The sequence below is a fragment of the Hemibagrus wyckioides genome, linkage group LG10 (assembly GCF_019097595.1).
Source record: "Hemibagrus wyckioides isolate EC202008001 linkage group LG10, SWU_Hwy_1.0, whole genome shotgun sequence".
NCBI classification, from domain to species: Eukaryota; Metazoa; Chordata; class Actinopteri; order Siluriformes; family Bagridae; genus Hemibagrus; species Hemibagrus wyckioides.
This window is the reverse complement of record NC_080719.1, coordinates 4391497-4411130: the sequence shown is the minus strand read 5'-3', so window position 1 is coordinate 4411130 and position 19634 is coordinate 4391497. Positions and strand designations below refer to the sequence as shown.

Genomic DNA, 19634 nt, shown 5'->3' with positions numbered 1-19634 from the left:
GGCTCTTACTGGGTGGGTCAAGACCTGAGCATAATACCAGATTTTGCTTGTTTTTAACCTCAGGAAAATGAAATTGTCTGATGACAGGCCTCTAAGGATGAGCTTTGTATGTGACAAAATAACTTAATATTGGTCAGCATACCTGTTTTCAATAACACAATGCATGACACAGCAGTGAAAAGGAATGGAGACATATTTTTCACTTTATTATAAGTTACAGATTGTAACACGACTAATGTAAATACATCACTGGAGAAATTTATTGTGTATTACATGAACCTAAGAGCAGCATGGTTCTCGAAAGCGTCCACATGTTGTGACTTTGATCCCACTGGACTAAGCAGGGATCCCTGCCATCTTGTCATTCCTGCTGTAGGAGTTCCCATGGTCAGGATTTGACTGGGTGGAGAAGGTCCCAGTGGACACATACATCTGTGGAGAGGACTGAAGGGCATGCTGGGAAGAGTTCATATTGTACGTTTCCCCCTCTGAGTCCGCACGAAGCCCCTCTGAGCTCTGGAATGCGCTGGGCCCCATCGCCCCCCTTTTGCTCCACACAAAAGCTCCATGACGCTTTAGAGAGAGAGAGAGAGAGAGAGACAGAGAGAGAGAGAAAGGGAGAGAGAGAGAGAGAGAGAGAGAGAGAGAGAAAGGGAGAGAGAGGCAGAGACAGAGAGAGACAGAAAGAGACAGAGAGAGAGAGGGAGAGAGAGAGAGAGCAGAAAAAGAACAATAAAAATAATAATAATAAAAGATAAAGAAGAAGAAGAAGAAAAAGGGAAGCAAACATAAAACAGATTTAAAGCAGACTAGAGAAGTCCAGTGTAAAAGGACTGGGTTTGGACATGGAGCAACGCAGCTGTGGTGAACAGATCACAGTCACGTAGCTGCCAAAAGCCGTTCCAGATCAAATCTCCTCCCCACTGTCAGGACAGTACAATGAAATTGTGTGTGTGTGTGTGTTTGTGAGAGAGAGAAAAAAGTGTGTGTACTGGGCAGAGTTAGGACAGATAACACATGGTTTCATGACAGGCTGAGGCACTGGTTTAATGCCTGAAACCAACACATTCATTATCACATTGTGAACTTAAGTGGCCTTGATTTTTGTTAAGTTTGACTGACAGTTTTTATGAAATGGTCCAGCAGCAATCGTCCATATCTTTCTGTTAGTTTACGAAGTACATATAGGGCTGTAGGACATTATTCTAGTCTTGGACTCGAGTTCCAGTCTTGGGACATATTTACATTGTTTTGGGCAGTGGTCTCAAAATGGCCCTGACCTGGACCAACAGTTTGTTGGCTTTTTGTTTGGCAAGAAGTAACTCTAGAAAAAGCTTAATCATTGAGGTAGTCATCATGGAACGTAATAATGATAGTCTTGACTATATCCCTATTTGCATATAAATTCATTTACAAGCCGGAAGGCACGCTACATGACTTTCACAATGTCAGAATCTCTGACCTGCTGACACTACAGTACTGGGTGCATGGGTGAAAAAGCAGAAGTAAGTGAAATATGTAAAGGAAAGATTGCCTGAGAAGACATAGGCAGTAAGTGTTGTCTGTTTTGACGAAAGAACTTGAGCATTTTTATTGTATTCTGCGTGCCACCAGGAATCATGTTGTGACTGTTTTTCCTGGTTGCTAATATAACCATTTGGGTTAGCACTGTTGCCTCACAGCAAGAAGGTCCTGGGTTCGAATCCCGGGTTTGAACAGGCAGGTACCTTTCAGTGTGGAGTTTGCCTGTTCTCCCTGTGCCTGTGTAGGTTTACTCCAGGTACTCCGGTTTCCTCCAGTCCAAAAACATGTACATTAGGTTGACTGGTAATTCTAAATTGCCCATGAAGTTGTGAGGTTCTATACTGTCTATACTGTATGTGTGGCCCAGTGATGGACTGGTGTCCAGGGTGTACCCCTGCCTTTCGCCCAATGTGTGCTGGGATAGGCTCCAGCAGATCCCCATGACCCTAATTAGGAAAAAAGCGGGTATAGAAAATGGATGGATGGGTGGATGGGTACGACATACCAAAATAACGTCTTAATAGCAATGCTTACATTCTACCCCCAAATAAATGGAAGATAAACTTGATTCAGGAATTTGGTTGCAACCAGATGAATTCGATTTCCTTATGAACGCTCATCTGCTGTTGTTGCAGAAAATCAAACGTTTGAAAAAAGAAGAAAATTCGAAGCCTCTATGATCGCTCACAGACTGAGAATATTGTCAGTCCTTCCAGGATTTCATGATTATACAGAAATTAATGTGCAGCCAAGACGTTCCATGCAATCAGCCAAAGCTTTCATCGATACACATACGTCAAACATGAGTACAGCTGTCACAGAAAGTCATTACATATGTGGCTTCACTGACCCTGGGCTTGCAAGTTGCATAGCAAAATTTGGGGAAAAAAGATACAGCAAAAGCAAGCATTTCTGGCTGCAACAATCACGAAAAACGAAATCCTTGAGGGACTGTATTGTGTTGTTGAACCGATCACATTGCTCAAAAAGTCAGCGGAGGGGCATGTAGTGAATAGTTGCCAAGCCCCAGAACTAGGGTAGTGTAGTGTGTACTTAGTGTCAAGCGCTCTGCTCCAGACATGTTGCCGAAGGCCTGTCTCAGCTAAAATCTTTTTCACCACTTGCTTTAAACAGTTTTTTAAAGTTTGGTAATATTAACCAGTTTCAGCTTAAAGAGGAACTACGTTATTTATTAATGAATTCTAGTACATTAGGCACCGCCTCCCACAGTTTGAAGACGGAGCTCTAGTACATTAGGCACCATCTCTCACCATTTGAAGGCGGAGCTCTAGTACATTAGGTACCGCCTCTCACAGTTTGAAGGCGGAGCTCTAATACCAGAAAAATATATTTTTTAATGTAATACATTTTGATTACATCACAGCACGACTGAATTCTCAAATGGGATTGGTCAAAAGGTGTTGATTGATTTTCTATCTAGCTCTGACTGTGGTGAAGCAGCAAATCACAGGTTTATCTCAATGCCCTCCTTGTTTACAGTATGTTATTGTTTCTATAGCGACAACATACATAAGGAATCGTATGCCTGATGCGTGAGGAGATCTATAGGTCTATAAATATGTCTATTTAACTTTTCTGAAAGGTGGAAAAAGTCTCACTGTCAGTGCTTTGTAATTGTAAAGCTGTGAGTTTTTCTTCAGGACAGAGGAGTTTCTTGGTTAAAATGATCACATGATTTCCTCCAGCCCACAGCTTCAAATCTGTCATGCTTGCTTTGTGTGTATTATTATTAATTAATCATTGCAACCCAGTGATTAAGAAGTTAAGTGATGAGTGGATTGGTGTGTTAACTAACATGTCCGGATACTGCTGGCAAAGATCAGCAAGCGGTGAAAGTTTGGTGTTTGAATGGCCGGAAAATATTTTTCCTCCATGTTTTTCCTTTGGGCCTTTGGGATTAATAGAATAGATGGAACAAACTGACCCTGTAGAGAAGGTTTTCACATGCTAGCCAAATTCGTGTGTGAGTCTCTGGAAGTGAACTAAAGACTTTTCAGTATAGTGGTACATTTATATAGCTAAAATTATTTTAGAAAATCATCACATTAGTAAGAAACAGAAAAATCTCCCGTCCTGAAGACTCTAGTGTGTTCCACCTGACTGTTCTATCGCAATGACACTGGAGACTCCTTCCATAAATGTTTGTATAAATGTATACACAAGTCTCTGTGTACTTTGTTTATTTTGTAGAAATGATACCATATTAGAACGAGGGCATTCATCCTAACCTGAGATTTGAAGCTGAATTACAGTCAGAGATGCTGTTCATCATGTCTTCAGAAATTGTTTAAATCCTGCTGCATGATCACAAAGAGAGGTTACAGATAAAACCATTATTAAATATACAGGTGTATAAATCTTACTTTTCCTTGATAGGGTTGGTTGTGAATTCTCCTGGAGTCATACTGGTGAATGAAGGACATGTGCTCCACTAGTTCTTTAGGCTGGCCAAGAGGACTCAACGTCGGAACTGCAAAGATCGGGAACAATCAAATAAAACAACAAAGTTTAAGGTTAGGAACAGTCTCCAGACATGATGGCACCTCTCACAATAATGTGGGCAAATGTGAAAATTGATGGGGTCATTAGCCAGAATCTTTGAGCACAAAACCTGGTTGCCTCTGCCAGGAGGTAAAGACTAGATGAGCATCCCAAATTGCACTGTCCCAAATCCCAAATCCCACTTATACACTGTTCTATGCTATTTTGCTATATAGTGTGTAGCATGTGATTTGGGACACATCTTAGTGTCCCTGTTGAAGCTTTTAATAGGAAAATAACCACAAACATTTGCTATAAAACAGGATCTTTCCTGGGATCTTACAAGCCTATTATCTGTTCTGTATACTTCTCCTCCCCTGAGCATAGAGCAGCATGAATGTTACCCCACTGGACCTCTGCTATTGCTTGCCGCAGTTACCATTTTTAACCACCAATACACATGCACAGTAATATGCATCGTCTAGAAAGGATGACCAATCAACCATTCAAAAGAGATCATTAGATTTTTTTAATGGAATTGAAAAAAAAAAATACATTAACATAAGCCAAATGTCTGATATAGTATACTTATATGGTGGGGTTCTGCCTCACCTCCCCTTTTACACAAGGCTTGTTATTTGTTTTCAGGAAAGGCGCCAATACTTTTGAAACTGACTGTAAACTCAACCTTGCCTAAAGGGTTTTGTGATTTCTACATTCTCAGAGGTTTGATAAATTAATAATCACATAACATGAACATAAAACACACACACACGCTGCTCACCGATTCCTGTAGCTGGAGGCTTATTTCTCTCCCCTTGAACCCTGGTCAGTGGAATGTGTGTGATCGGTTGGAAGTCACGTCTCTGAGTACTCTCCTTACTGTATGCTGTTTTTCTAGACTCGTTCTTGTCTGGTGTATTCAGCCACCATGTAGACTAGTAGAAATGATAATGAAAGAAAATTAGCATTTGAATAGCAAAGCCAACTGATACACAGACACCACACCAGTGTTAGAATGTTGTGTCTTATTGTCTAAAGCGACGGGAACCTGTTCGTCCTTTGTGTTGTCGGTTTCCATGTAAACAATGGGCTCGTTGAGGAACCTCACATTGGTCCTGATGAACTTGACTTTGTAAGGCTGTGGGATATTGTGCGTCTTTAGCGTCTCTGTCACTTCTGGATCCCGGGATACATACTTATGGTCCTTGATCACCTCGTCTGGATTTAAGCGCTCGGGGACTTTTTCATCGAATATCCTGTAGGTGTTTGAGCTGAGAGAAGAGAGCAGGCACGAGGAAATAACCCTAGTTCTTCAAGATTTTCACACTTAAATTGTGTTGGGATGGTTACTCTTTTAAGATTATTTTCCATGAAGGGGAAATGTTTATCTAACACATCTGACTTTTTAACTATTTCCAGTTACATTAAATGTTGGGGAATGTCTTCAAGACAAGTTTATGAGACAAAATTTGTCATAAGCACATGAATTCCCCTGTCCTTCAGGCTTTCCTGTGGTGTTACAAATCACTGGCACTGGAGACTCCTTCCATAAATGTTATATAAACTTCTTCATACAGAAAAACCTCCCCATTAAACCTAACAACAACATTTTATCATATTATTATCACAATATTAGGGATAGATTCAGGTCGTTTGTTTTAAAGCTCTCTTTGTGAGTTGTTATTATATAAACTATAATATACACTATATTGCCAAAGATTTTGGACCCCCCCAAAATCATTGAATTCAGGTGTTGTTTTTCAGGGGTTGGGCTTGGCCCCAGGATGACCCCTTCCTGTTCCAACATGAATGCACACCAGTGGACAAATCAAGGTCCATAAAGACATGGATGAGTGAGTTCGGTGTGGAGGAACATGACTGGCCTGCTCAGAGTCCTGACCTCGACCTGTTAGAACACCTTTGGGATGAATTAGAGCGAGCCAGCGAGCCAGGCCGAAACTGGGACGTCCGCTTTTACATGCACATGAATGTAATATGGAGTTGGCCCACCTTTTGCAGCTATAACAGCTTTAACTCTTCTGGGAAGGCTTTCCACAAGAATTAGAAGTGTGTTTATGGGAATTTTTGACCGTTCCTCTAGAAGTGCATTTGTGAGGTCAGGCACTGATGTTGGACGAGAAGGCCTGGCTCACAGTCTCCGCTCTAATTCATCCCAAAGGTGTTCTATCGGGTTGACGTCAGGACTCTGTGCAGGCCAGTCAAGTTCTTCCACACCAAACTCACTCATTTATGGACCTTGCTTTGTCCACTGGTGTGCATTCATGTTGGAAAAGGAAGCGGTCATCCCCAAACTGTTCCCAGAAAAGTTGGGAGCATGAAATTGTCCAAAATGCCTTGGTATGCTGAAGCATTAAGAGTTCCTTTCACTGGAACTAAGGGGCCGAGCCCAAACCCTGAAAAACAACACCTGAAGTCACTGAATTTGAGGGGTGTCCCAAAACGTTTAGCAATATAGTGTATGAAAATAAGCGATTTACAACTGCACTACTCTCAGATCTGCTGTTATAGAAAAGAAATCAACACTTGACGACCAAAGATATTCGAGATGTTATTCAACAGCGATGTGGAAAATCTCTGAGGCGCTTCAGGATTAGGGTCTTACTATGGTTCTTAGAAATGTCCCATAGCTTTTAGTGGCTGTTTTTGACATCCTACTAAATGGAAAAAATACTGAGGATGAAATACATAAAGAAATAAAATACATACTAGAGAATGATAGACATTTTAAAGCATCTAAGAACAGCATGTTATATTTACTCTTATATTGTGTTGATCAATCTGGAGAAGTTATGTTGCTGAAATTTGATTTATTAATGTTAGGAATAAGTAGGCTAGAATAAATAACGCTTTAAACGTGCCATTGAGGCTGAACTGAAAGAGTTAAGCCGAGGTAAAAAATTTAAGAAACTTTAAGGTATCTAAGCCACCGTACGGGTGTGTGTGTGTGTGTGTGTGTTTATATAGTACGTTACCGGAATGCTTCTCGAACCTTCTTCTTTCGGCTCAGGTATATCTCCGCGCGCTGATACATGTTTACTCCGACGCCCGCACTTCGTCCCTTACTTTCGAGTGCCCTTTATTATTGAGGTTGCTAGGCAACCGGCAGTAATTTGACACTTGACCACATGAATTGCCCATTTTTTATACCCCATACTGATATAAACAGACTTAAAAGAAAACAACGCAAAAATATTACTTTTTAATCGGAAAAAAAAAGTTTGTTTGTGTTTTGGTCATTTTTATTCATGATGAGTAAAGGTGAATTAGCCGTAGCATGGCAGGCGTAACTTGATACACTATAGCCTAGCCTTCAGTGAATTACTGAAGAAAAACAAACACTACTGTCAATCCTCTGCAAACATGGACAAATAATACCTTTTAACAATATAAAAACTTTATAATACCCAATCAAAGAAAAGGATAATAGCTTCTAAAAGACATTATTTTGTTTGCACGGAAAGAAACGCTATAATATTAATTCGAATCTTCTTAGTGAGTCATTTGGGCATTTGACTCAGCTCACCGAAGAGACTCGACTCTTTCGGCTCCATTAAAATTTTTCCTAAATCATGCAATGTTTGGGATATTTTAATCATGATTTTTTTTTCATAGTCTGATTAAATTGTTTTATGAAACGGTCAGTCGAAAACTTTAGCAATAAATAAATAAATAAATCCGTTCAAAGAGTCGACCCGTCAGCGAGTCGACACATCACTAGTTACAGGTATACAGGGCTGTCTCTGAAACAACTAGAAGAAAAATATTAAGATATGTGAAAGCTAAGACATAAATAAAACAAGTGTTTTAGCATTAATATAATTCCAGGTGAATGATTTATGCATGTTGTATGCAGTGATTCTGTTTTGCTTTAGTCACACACCAGTTTCACTGGCTTGCCTACTGGAAATGAGTTTGAAAACAACTGCTGGAGGTTATTGTAAATCTGAAAACGACCCAGTTTGCCGTCTGTTTTGATCTGATTTGCTTTCCTGAAATTTTTTTTCCAAGCTGACATGTAACTCGATTAGAGCTCATTAAGGGCATTTGAGTGGAAATGATACAGGGAACGCATCGTTCAGCTATTAGCAGACATCATTTAATCACAACTACTTTCACCTAATCTGTGTGATCAGTGACAGAAAAGAACAATATGATGGAAGAGAACATTGATTAGATAAGGGAACATGTGGCCTGGGGCTGGTGTGAATGGTGGTGACAATTCGGGGGTAGGGGTGGAGCAAATCGTCTGGATCCTTTCGATGGATCCAAAAAAAATACAGAACACAATAAAAATATTCGTGCACAGTTCTAGTGTGTGCTAGTTATGATAGTGTTAACAGGTTTGGGGATTAGGGGAAGCAGGTCAGTGTTAAACCCTAGTAAAAAATCTTCTTGCTAAGAGGTCATGAAGCTACTGTTCCCATCATCTGGCTCTAAGGTATCCATTACAGCAAAAATGACACTTAGGATTTACTATAATATCTTCTTAGAAAATGTTTTTACAAAGTTTACCAAGCAGGCATTTAAACTATAATAAATCTGATATGCAGGCCAATAAAGGTCACCAATGAGACAGGCAAGAGAAAAACTGATCTTATGGAATTTCTTTTCCATCACCTAAATGTAATTCTGGTTACTTTACACTTTCCTGGAGGGTTTTGTGGTAAAAACAAAACATGTGTTTGTAGTGTTGGTTTTCATCCTAAAGATCCTGCTCCAAGCTTTAATAAAAATGTAGTTTTACATCTATTGCTATCTCCATTAGACCATTTTCATTTTCACATCCATAAAAAAGGAGCAGCAGCGCTAGGACTAACTGCACTTTTCAGCTAATAGAATTTGAACAACAGATAAAGAGCACTTGAAAACATGAAGAGCGAGGCACATTCCAGTGGGGCGTCTCTGCTACTTCACATCCTGATCTGGGACCGGGTTTGTGTTTGTGTCACTCCAGTGGATAGGTCCTGGATCTGTGAAAATAAAAACTGGAAGCTCTCTTTCCCTGTCATCTCATGGCCAGGATAAGCCTCTGTCCTAATCTCGGCGCTGTCAGCTAAGAGGATTGCAACCGTCCTGGGTGCAGATTTGCAGCAGAAGAGCATGCTGGGAGCAAAAAAAAAAAAAAGCAAGGCCCTGAGAAGATTGCATGTGTGAGTTTCCACTGTGGTAAAGGTGACTGTGCTGGTCTGCATTGAGGCTGCTCATGCGAAAATGCCTTGAGATGATTTACAGTGCATTATAGTGCAACAGAAGAGGCAGGTTAGATGTACCATGGCAACGGAGCAAAGAAGGCTCATGATTGGTGGATTTTTGTTTTCTTTTTCTTTTAACTGAAAGATGATCTGAAAGAGATCTGGGCCCAGTTTCCTAAAAGCATCATAAAATTGCAAATAGCTGGGAGAAAGAGAGAGAGAGAGAGAGAGAGAGAGATCAATGTGAAGCTTCCATAGAACCATTTTAACAATCATCTCAGTGCTGTGATGCTTTTAGCAAAGCCAGAATGTGCATGATATACAGTACAGCACAAAGGATTTGACCAGAGATACAGCTGGCTCTAATTTGCACTGGATGCAAAGGTATTAATCAGACGATTTGCGGTAATCTGTAATCGGATAAAAAGGAAAGGGCATGGCTCATGCTATAGTGTCTTCATCGTACCTTGTATGTGCGGCAGCCTGGAGAAACTCTTCATGCGGTCACATTATGATATTTTGTACTATACTATACTATACTATACTATACTATACTATACTATACTATACTATACTATACTATACTATACTTTTAATACTTAATACTACATATTTCCCTGAACTGAACAAAATTTTTTGATTCTCTACTATGGATAAAGCATTTCAAAATCACATATAGACAGACAACCACACACACTCCTATGGACTGTGGGAGGAAACCACACAGGCACGGGGAGAACATGCAAACTCCACACAGAAAGGCCCTGCCTGTTCGAACCTGGGATTCAAACCAAGGCCCTTTTTGCTGTGAGGCAACAGGGCTAACCACTAAGCCACCGTGCTGCACCAATACAATATATATTAGATTAAGTATATCTATATGATATTTACAATAATGTATTTTTATTAAGGCCTTCATGTATTTATATGCAGATTATCCATACTTCATATGCAGATTACTCATACTCCGTGATGCCAAGGCTACTTTTAGAAAGTAGCACAAATACAAACGTACAAACTTGTCTGCTTTTTCACCATTTTTCTGTTTTTCTGGCTATTTTTTCCTTTGCTTTTAATTTGTTATTTTTGGCTGTTTTTTAACTTCTCATTTTTGCTGCCCTTCATTTTTGGATGTTTCTTATCATTTGTAGCTGTTTTCTTTCATTTTGTCTGCTTCCTCCCTCACTTTCTTGGCTGTTTTGCATCATTTCTGGTTGTTTTCTAGTGGTCAGTGACGCCTGATGGGTTTTACTGTAAATCCTGGTGTCTATAACTTTGAACAAAATCTGTTGCTTAATTCAGTTTAACCATCAAAACGATAAAACATGTGGAAAGGAGAACGTCGTGGCTGAGAACGTGGGTTTCAGAAAAATAATTTATTTCTGAGAGGTTTGTTAAAAGGCAAACAATCAATTGGCATTTCTGTACTGTAACACAATTTTGGAGAAGTCACAAACTCAGAATAAACAATGAAAGAGTTTGTAAATCTTTGCATTAATAAATATATAAATGGATTTATAACACAGTAGATAAGGCTTTGGTTAAATGCTTTGTTGACTTAGGGTTAAAGTATGTGGAGTAAAACTGCCTGGTAATGAAGGTGACTCAGCAGGGAGGACGGTATGACTGAATTCTTCACGGATGCTCTCTGAAAAGGTTAAGGAGCCGTCGTCGGGGAGGCGGAATTTAATAACGAGTACCGAATCCGCGAATCTCCAGTTTGGAAATGTCCCTCTCGTTAGTGAACTCGGCACGGTCGATACGAGAGCTGGGACTGCCGATGTTCCTCAGCCAGTGCTTCCTACAAACAAACACACACACAGATTAATTGTATTAAAGGGCTTTGTACACTGTAGGGGTGGAACAGTGAGGAAAATTAACATTATAATAACTATATAAGGGGGCGTGGGCACAAACTTTTGCACCCAATGGCATTTTGTCAAGATCCAAAGCAGAACAGCATGTGAGGTAAAGCTTACAACATCAACGAAATCAGTAAGAGCATCAGAGGAGTCTGAGAAATCAGATTACACATGAAAGCATCTCTCTCTCTCTCTCTCTCTCTGCACTGAGAGACAGAATAGCTCATGCAGTTATTCCTCTGAGGACCTGTAAATGCATTATCCTGCATGGTGGGCCATAGAGGCAGCCTCTCATTGGCTCTATGTGTGTGTGTGTGTGTGTGTGCACGCGCGTGTGTGTATGTGTGTGTGTGTGAGAGAGAGAGAGAGAGACTGCATCTGATTGACTCAGATTACAATGCTACTGGGAAGTCGAGTTACACTCAGACAGAAGGCAGGAGAAAGTCAGGATGGTATCAATACACATTAAAAAAACACCTGATTTGTTTGTTTACTTTGTTCTGTTTACCTAATATGGTCGATAAATAGGTCGCCATGGATATGATTGTTTCTTTAGTATTGTACTGAATGAAATTTCAGCATCTATCCATCCACCCATCCGTCTGCCCACTCAATCATCCGTCCGTCCATCCATCCGTCCACCCATTCATCCATCTGTCCATCCACCCACCCATCCGTCCGTCCGTCCATCCGTTCATCCACCCGTCTATCCATCCACCAATCCTTCCTACTGTAACATCAATAATCACAGAAACCAGCTTATTAAACAGAACTACGAATAAAAAGTATGTATAATAATGTAAGTATCTTGTTCAAATTATAATGATTAGAAACTTGCTGTGGTATAAGAGGAATAAAACATGTTTGTTATTATTATTATGAAAAATAATAGCAGCCGTCTCCGGTTCCATTCGGGTCACATCACACCATCACTGATTATAACAGCTGATTATTTTCCTATAATGACACACCTTGAATCCTTACATATGATGATGAGCAAAGTTTTAACTGAAGGAAAATCCTGGAAAATCTGGACAGAAAAAAAGTCTTGTTATTAAACCAAACAAATGTCTAATCAGTGATAAGGAGATGTTTATTTGTTGCATCAGTGCTTTGTAACTGTCGGTTTTCCACCATGGGAAAGTCTTCAGGACAGCGGAGCTTACACTCTCCAGATATTCAGTAAAGCTCTGTTTTTTTTTGTCTTATGAACTTCAGGAAGAAGAAAAAAATACATCCTGGTGAAGGAACAACTATATATAGCAGATATCAATAACAATAAATAGATAAAAAGTAAAACATTTTAATTTTTTAAATTCAGGAACAAAACTGAAACAAACAAACAAAACCCTGCAGTAAAATGCATTTTGTTAGTGTTATTACTTATTTAAAAAATTAATAAATAAATGACAAAGTGATAAAAAACATTTTGTTACTGTTATTACTAATAAAAAAATATTTTAAAAATGATATGACAATAAAAACATTTTGTTAGTATTATAAATAATAAAAAATGAATAATAATGACAAGGTAATAAGAAAGATTTTCTTACTGTTATTACTAATAAAAAATATAATAAAAAATGACATGATAATAAAAACATTTTGTGGGTATTATAAATGATAAAAAACTAATAAAAATGACAAGGTAAAAATATATTTAGTTACTGTTATTACTAATAGAAAATCATTTTAAAATGGCAAGGTAATAAAAACATTTTGCTACTGTTATTACTAATAAAAATGTAATAAAAATGACAAGGTAATTTTTTTTTTGCTATGTTAATACTAATAAAAATAAAAAACTAAAAGTTAATAGTAACATTTTGTTACTGTTATTAATAATAGATTTAATTTAAAAAAATGTATACTGTAAAAAATGGTACTGTAATTAATAATAAAAATGTATTAAAATTACATGGTAATAAAATAAATTGTTACTGTTATTACTAATAAAAATAATTTTTTAAATTACAAGGTAATAAAAACATTTCATTACTGTTTTTACTAATAAAAAATAATGAAAAATGAAAATAAAAGCAATAAAAATTGTTACTGTTATTACTAATAAAAATGTAATAAACATGACAAGGTAATAAAAATATTTTGCTATGTTATTACTAAGAAAAAAAAGAATACAAATATGACAAGGTAATAAATTGTACTGTAAAAATACAATTTATTAAAAATGATAAGTTAATAAAATTTATTGTTAGTGTTATTACTAATTAAAAAAATAATTAAAAAATGCCAAGGTAATAAAATTATTTTATTACTGTTATAACTTATTTAAAAAAAAACAATAATAAAAAACGACAAGGCATTTTGTTACTGTCATTACTGAAGGAATCCTTTTAATAGAATACCACAAAAATAATACAAATATCCTACTATTATTACAGTATGCATTGTGTATATGATGTTTAAACTAAAATTGTAATTAAATTAATTAATTGTAAAAATATAAAATTCTATATTATACATTACAGTAATTTATTAAATAGGAATATTAAAGCATAAAAATATGTCTGACAAAAAATAATACAAATATCATCAAATATAAAACTATTATCCAGGGTGTGGTCTGTATAATCACTGATGTTTTGTTGGTAATTTGAATCTGTCAATCAATCAATCAATCAATCAAACAAACAAACAAACAAACAAAGTGCCATTTTTGTCCACTGTGGCTAACACATTTCTTTCTGTAAGCTTTGTTGGCCTTTGTGTTACGTATAATTATTGTTTGTGTGCTTGATCACTACATGATTAGTATCGAGTCAGCGCTATTCAACCCTGCTGCTGTACTTGCTGTTCGCTTCATTATCCGAGTTTCTAACAGCGTTTTTGTTTTTATTACAATTTATTTGACTTTGTAGGCTTGGACTTCGAGTTCTGTCTGCAGTATTACCTCACTGATTAGGTGGAGTTCGATGAAAACAGGAAACCCAGCCCTGAGAAAGAGTTTTACACAGATGTATGATTTATTGTCGCGTTTGCGTGCACTGGAGGAATAAACGCACAAAGTCGAGCTAAGATCTATGAGCTACGAGTGACGCTTGGCTGACCTCTGATTGGCACTGGTGTTTGTTTTCACAGCGTCCACGCACTAGGTTTTAACTACCGACCACCTAGGACTTTCCATTACTTTCACATTATGAACAAACTCTTCCTCTTTAGTGCCTATGTGTGTGTGTGTTTATTGTGCTGTAAAGGAAAGAAGTCTTGTCCTTGCCTTGCTGTTGCGGAAGTCTGATAACATTGAAGTACGCTGATAGGAAGGAATTTCCTCCAGCTGGATGATTAGCCACCAAACAACACTGTTTAGAAGAAATCACCGATCCCACACGGGCTCGGACGCAGTGTTTGGTTTCCCACGTGGTGAAAACTAAAGCATATATTGCAGCAGTCGGCGACGATGACGCTAAACGGGCATGATGCCCTTGGTGTGTCGCTGAGTAATAAAGTATTTTTGTGGAAAGTCGTGTCGTGTCATGAAGATGTCTCGCTGAAATTCGGGGTGTATTTCACTGAGACGTCTTTTTTTATAGTTGTGTGTGTGTGTGTCTTTTTTAAGCATGTGTGTGTGTGTGAGATGAGGGTCTGCTGGGACAACTGCTCTCAATGCTGCAGTCTTCCTTCAGAGTCAACTGAAGGACACACACACACACACACACCATAAACGAACAGATTGCTGTAAGACAAAGTGAAAGAAAGCCTGAATGAATATGCCAAATTAAACACAAGAAACAAAAGGCGGTGGGGGGAACATTTTCAGGATGTGCAGGTACAGGAAAATAATAAGATCATTTATGCATTTATCCAGGAAAAGACAAAGTGCTGAGAGCGGAGAGTCTAAAGTGTTTAAAGTACACATGTACACATGCGATTTCAATCCAATCTTCTGAACAATCAGGATCGAGTATGAAACTGGTGCTTTCATCACCGTCTGCTCTTCTGTCTGCATTTTTCATACCCGTCTTTAACCCTTAACCTAAATATCACGACTAGAAGCACTGAGGGATGATATTGTTGCCACTCCGTGTCTTTACTGAGAAGCAAACAGTAAAAGGAAGACGAGAAGAAAGGAGGGGAGAGTGAGGCATATTAAAGGATTGTGGAACTGAACAGCTGTCTCTGTCTGGTTAAATATTTAATGAGCAAACGCATTTCTGGTCTCTCTCATGTCCGGTTCGAGAGCCGGAATAAAGACGAGGAGAGAGAGAGAGCGGGATGACGGAGAAAAGCTTTTTAGTGAGTGGTCAGCACTGGATTGAGGCAAATTCTCTCTCTCTCTCTCTCATGCTCTCTGTCTCTCTCTCTGTCTGTTTCTCTCTCTCATGTTCTCTGTCTCTATCTCTCTGTCTGTTTCTCTCTCTCTGTCTCTATCTCTCTCTCATGCTCTCTGTCTCTCTCTCTGTCTCTATTTCTCTCTCATGCTCTCTGTCTCTCTCTCTCTCATGTTCTCTGTCTCTCTGTCTGTTTCTCTCTCTCTGTCTCTATCTCTCTCTCTGTCTGTTTCTCTGTGTCTCTATCTCACTGTCTGCCTGTTTCTCTCTGTCTCTCTCTCTCTTTGTTTCTCTCTGTCTGTCTCTCTCTCTGTTTCTCTCTGTCTCTATCTCTCTGTCTGTTTCTCTCTTTCTGTCTCTATCTCTCTCTCATGCCCTCTGTCTATCTCTCTGTCTGTTTCTCTGTGTCTCTATCTCTCTGTCTGCCTCTGTTTCTCTCTCTCTCTCTCTCTGATTTTAGACTCTAATGAAAAAAAAATTGCCCCAAAAAATCTCTAATAACACTGCAATGGGGCAATTGTTTAGAAATTATATAAAATATAAAGGGAAAAAAACAATAATAAATATTAATAAACAATTATTATTATTATTATTACTACTACTACTAATAATAAATTATTTATATTTATTATTTTTGTAATTGTTTATTATTGTTTTTATTTATCTTTATTATTGCATTGTTTTAATTATTATTATTATTATGATGATTACATTTTTTATTTTCTTATCTTTTTCCCATTTGCATTTAGGCATATATTTTGTCATCCTGAGACAGTTTGTTCATGTGGTCATTTGCGCAACTGAAGTGAAGAGTCACTCGAGATTAAACCCTAAAAATGCACTTTTTCCTGCACTCATGATTGAGATGAAACTCTGATATTCATATATTAAACGTAAGGACAACAAACCATTAACTAGAGAACACGCCTATTCCATTAGATATTACGGCTATATTTGTTTCTGGTGATATGCACAAATCAGTGCACACACACACACACACACACACACAACATCCTCTTTTCTTCATACACAACCACTAGGGACTGGGTGGGTTTCTCTTTCTCTCTCTCTTTATTTATTTCTCTCTCACTCTCTCATGTCTGGTTTACATTAGAGAAACTGTGATGTCATACACACCCCAGCCCTGTGAGTCGCCCCAGGCTCATGTTATGACATCATCTCTCCTCGCCTTTCCCCATGTCTGGTCCTATGAGGCTCACAAACGTAGGTTTTTATTTATTTATTTATTTATTTAAGCTCTTACATACTTCAATGGAAGGATTCTAAAATTTGCATCAGGACAAATTACATCACTTCCTGGCCACAAAGGCTTTTTAAATTAAAACCGTTAGTTAAATCGATGCTCTATAATAGAGCATGCTGGATGGGAAAGCGTGATACACAAATGCTCGTTTCCCCTCCCAGGGATTTAGATGGAGGTGTAGTTAATATTCTGTGATCCAGGATGTGATCCATGAAGGCTCAAAGAAAAAAAAACAACTACTGTATTCTAGAGGTTTCTATGGCGCAGAGATCGGGTGAGGTGCACCTCCTGCTGGTTGAAGAAGGTAGTGCTGAGTGATTCAAGCTCATCCGTGTGGCTCGGGATTATTTTTTTTTTAAATTGAGGCTTATAGGTTGAAATATTTAAATATACTTGACAGAAAACTGGACATTTAAGTGTCTAGAATATTTTATTTAAATTTTATATTTTATTTATATTTTTTTACTTTTTTTTTTTTACAGTATTATATAGTTTAATATTTATAGACATTTTTCTAAGCTGTTTATTATTTTGGCTGCTATCACTGGGGACCTCAGTAATTATTTTTGTTCCCTTTTATTTACCAGTTCTGGAAAGACAATAAGCCTTCCTTAATCCTTGATCTTTTTAAATAAAATTAAACAAACAAACAAATAAATTAATTAATTAATTAAAATAAAATTTTAAAATGAGTCATTTTATTCACTCAGAAGCCCAGGGGTATGCAAACTTCTGCACTCGATGGTACATTTGGACCTGGTGTGTGGATCATGAAGAAATCGTGGTACTCACATCTCGGTGACTTTGTCCGGAGGCCCCTGCACCTGACCGATGACGGTGCCCTGCCTGGTGTTCTTCACCCAGCCGTTCACACCGAGCTTTTTCGCCTGATCCTCTGTGTACTGCACAGTCACATGACCACACAGACATGTACACTTACACACACTTTCACGAGAAAGGATTATGTAATGCCCGATCTTTAGATTTTGATCAACATCCATGTGATTATAACACTGTATATAAACCACAGCGCTGCTAAAATCTCAATTCTGATTGGTCAGAAAGTGTGGATTCATTTTCTATAACAGAAGCTCAAACATTCTCAACTGCAAAAGGTTTACATTCATGTACCATAATGTTTCCACAATAACAGCTCATTCCTACAGGTTTTGTTTATCAGACAAAAAGTCCTGCGATTAAACAAAACAAATGTCTCATCATTAATAATGAAATGTCATAGGAAAGTCTTCATCACAGATTTTTCACTTTCTGGATATTCAGTAAAGCTGTGGTGGGTTTTTTTGTATTATTAACTTTCCTCCTGTTGACTGTGGTGCAGTGGTGGCTCAATTGGTAAAGGTTCTGGGTTGTTGATCAGGGTTCAAGCCCCAATACCACCAAGCTCCACTGTTGGGCAATTGAGCAAGGCCCTTAACCCTCTCTGCTCCAGGGGGCGCTGTATCATAGCTGCCCCTGCGCTCTGACCCCAACGTCCTCAGCTGGGGTATGCAAAGAAAAGAATTCCACTGTGCTGTAATGTATGTGTGGCGATAATAAAGGCTTCATGCCCTCAGTTCTATCTAAGTATATAGCAGCTATAACTGTAAGTCACTTGTTTGGAAGACTTGACACAACATTAAAAATAAATATAAATGGATAAAAAAAAGTACAACATGTCATTTTACTATTTAATCCATAAATTGTACTAATTTGCTGTGGTATAAGAGGAACAAACCACTTCGACAAGCGCTGTTACAGAAAAACAATCAACTTCAGGACGGAAACTGTGCCTTCGCTTCAGCACACAACTGCATTGTTGATTGTTTTTTTCCTTTTAGTCTTTTGTAAGAGGAATGTGTTCCTTACCATTCTGAAGCACACGCCTGAAATGAAAGCAAAAACTTTGTTTTAGTAAAATAAATAAATAAAGGTTTTACATAAATGCATCAGTAATTAATTCTTGGTATAATTCACATAAAGAATTACATAAAGCCTTTTTTTAAGGCGAGAGGCTAAAACACACAATATAATACCTTAAAAACAATTAGGCTTAATATAATGTTTAATCTGGGTATAAATTTTCATTTAAAAAGTATTATTTATTTAATACATAAATATTTATTTATTTATTTATATTAAAAGCTCAGGGCGTTACAACGCTAATAACAGATACAGGCCGTATTTGCTGCCGCCTGGTGGTCATTTGCGTTAATGCATGTTTATATTTTAAAACATTACGAGAGAACAAGTCTTCATTTTAAACATAACAGAGCATATAACCAATGCCAGTTCTTTATGCATCATTATGTATTAATATTTTTATGTGTTTAGCTCGTTTTTACACACTTCATAACATCCCTCCTGTTTGCATTTACTTGTCGTTTCTATAGCCTAACTGTAGCAGAGCGCAGAGGATTGTGGGATATCTTGTCTGCGCATCTCTCTCACACACACACATTCGCACACTACATACCCTGAACATTGCCGAAAATTTCGAAATCTACAGATGTATATTTTGAAGACATGGCGAAATAAGAGAGAGAAAGAAGGAAGAGGAGCGGAAGGAGACAGAAAACTTTCAAATCGTAACCGAACATAAACGCAGCGTATTTTATACCGTCTCGCAAGTCTCCAAACACCGCGTTTTCTCGCGAGATTTCCGAGAAAAAATTTAGTAACGGCTCCTGATGTATTTATATCTCGTTATATTTATAACTCTAAAGACGGATTAGCGCAGTGTTGTCGAACGCAACCGCGTTAATAATTCACTGAAACATGTCAAATGCGTAAATCACATATTTAAGTCTAAACTGGTTAGAGTTTAGTGAGTAAATTATTTGTTTACACTATATTACCATAAGGAAATACCATATAAGGCGTGCCATGTGACGTAGACCAAATGCTATAGTTTAATTGGTCGAATATTAATAATGTATTAACACTATACATGAACATATAGATTAATATACATACACCG

General features: G+C 37.8%; 2 protein-coding genes across 2 annotated transcripts; both read right to left on the bottom strand.

Annotated features, from left to right (window-relative positions):
• Positions 1-175: 175 nt before the first annotated feature.
• On the bottom strand, positions 176-7167 carry LOC131360113 (uncharacterized protein C2orf73-like). The gene is made up of 5 exons (XM_058400217.1): positions 7023-7167; positions 5078-5300; positions 4811-4964; positions 3909-4015; positions 176-573 (listed from the first exon to the last, which is right to left on the bottom strand). Exons 1-5 carry the CDS (start codon positions 7079-7081, stop codon positions 337-339), a joined length of 780 nt encoding a protein of 259 aa, XP_058256200.1. The 5' UTR covers positions 7082-7167; the 3' UTR covers positions 176-336.
• A 3445-nt stretch (positions 7168-10612) lies between these two features.
• acyp2 (acylphosphatase 2, muscle type) lies at positions 10613-19294 on the bottom strand. Its single transcript, XM_058400484.1, has 4 exons — positions 19131-19294; positions 18524-18540; positions 17450-17559; positions 10613-11043 (listed from the first exon to the last, which is right to left on the bottom strand). The coding sequence occupies exons 1-4, from the start codon at positions 19252-19254 to the stop codon at positions 10929-10931; spliced, it is 366 nt and encodes a 121-aa protein (XP_058256467.1). The 5' UTR covers positions 19255-19294; the 3' UTR covers positions 10613-10928.
• Between the last annotated feature and the right edge of the window lie 340 nt (positions 19295-19634).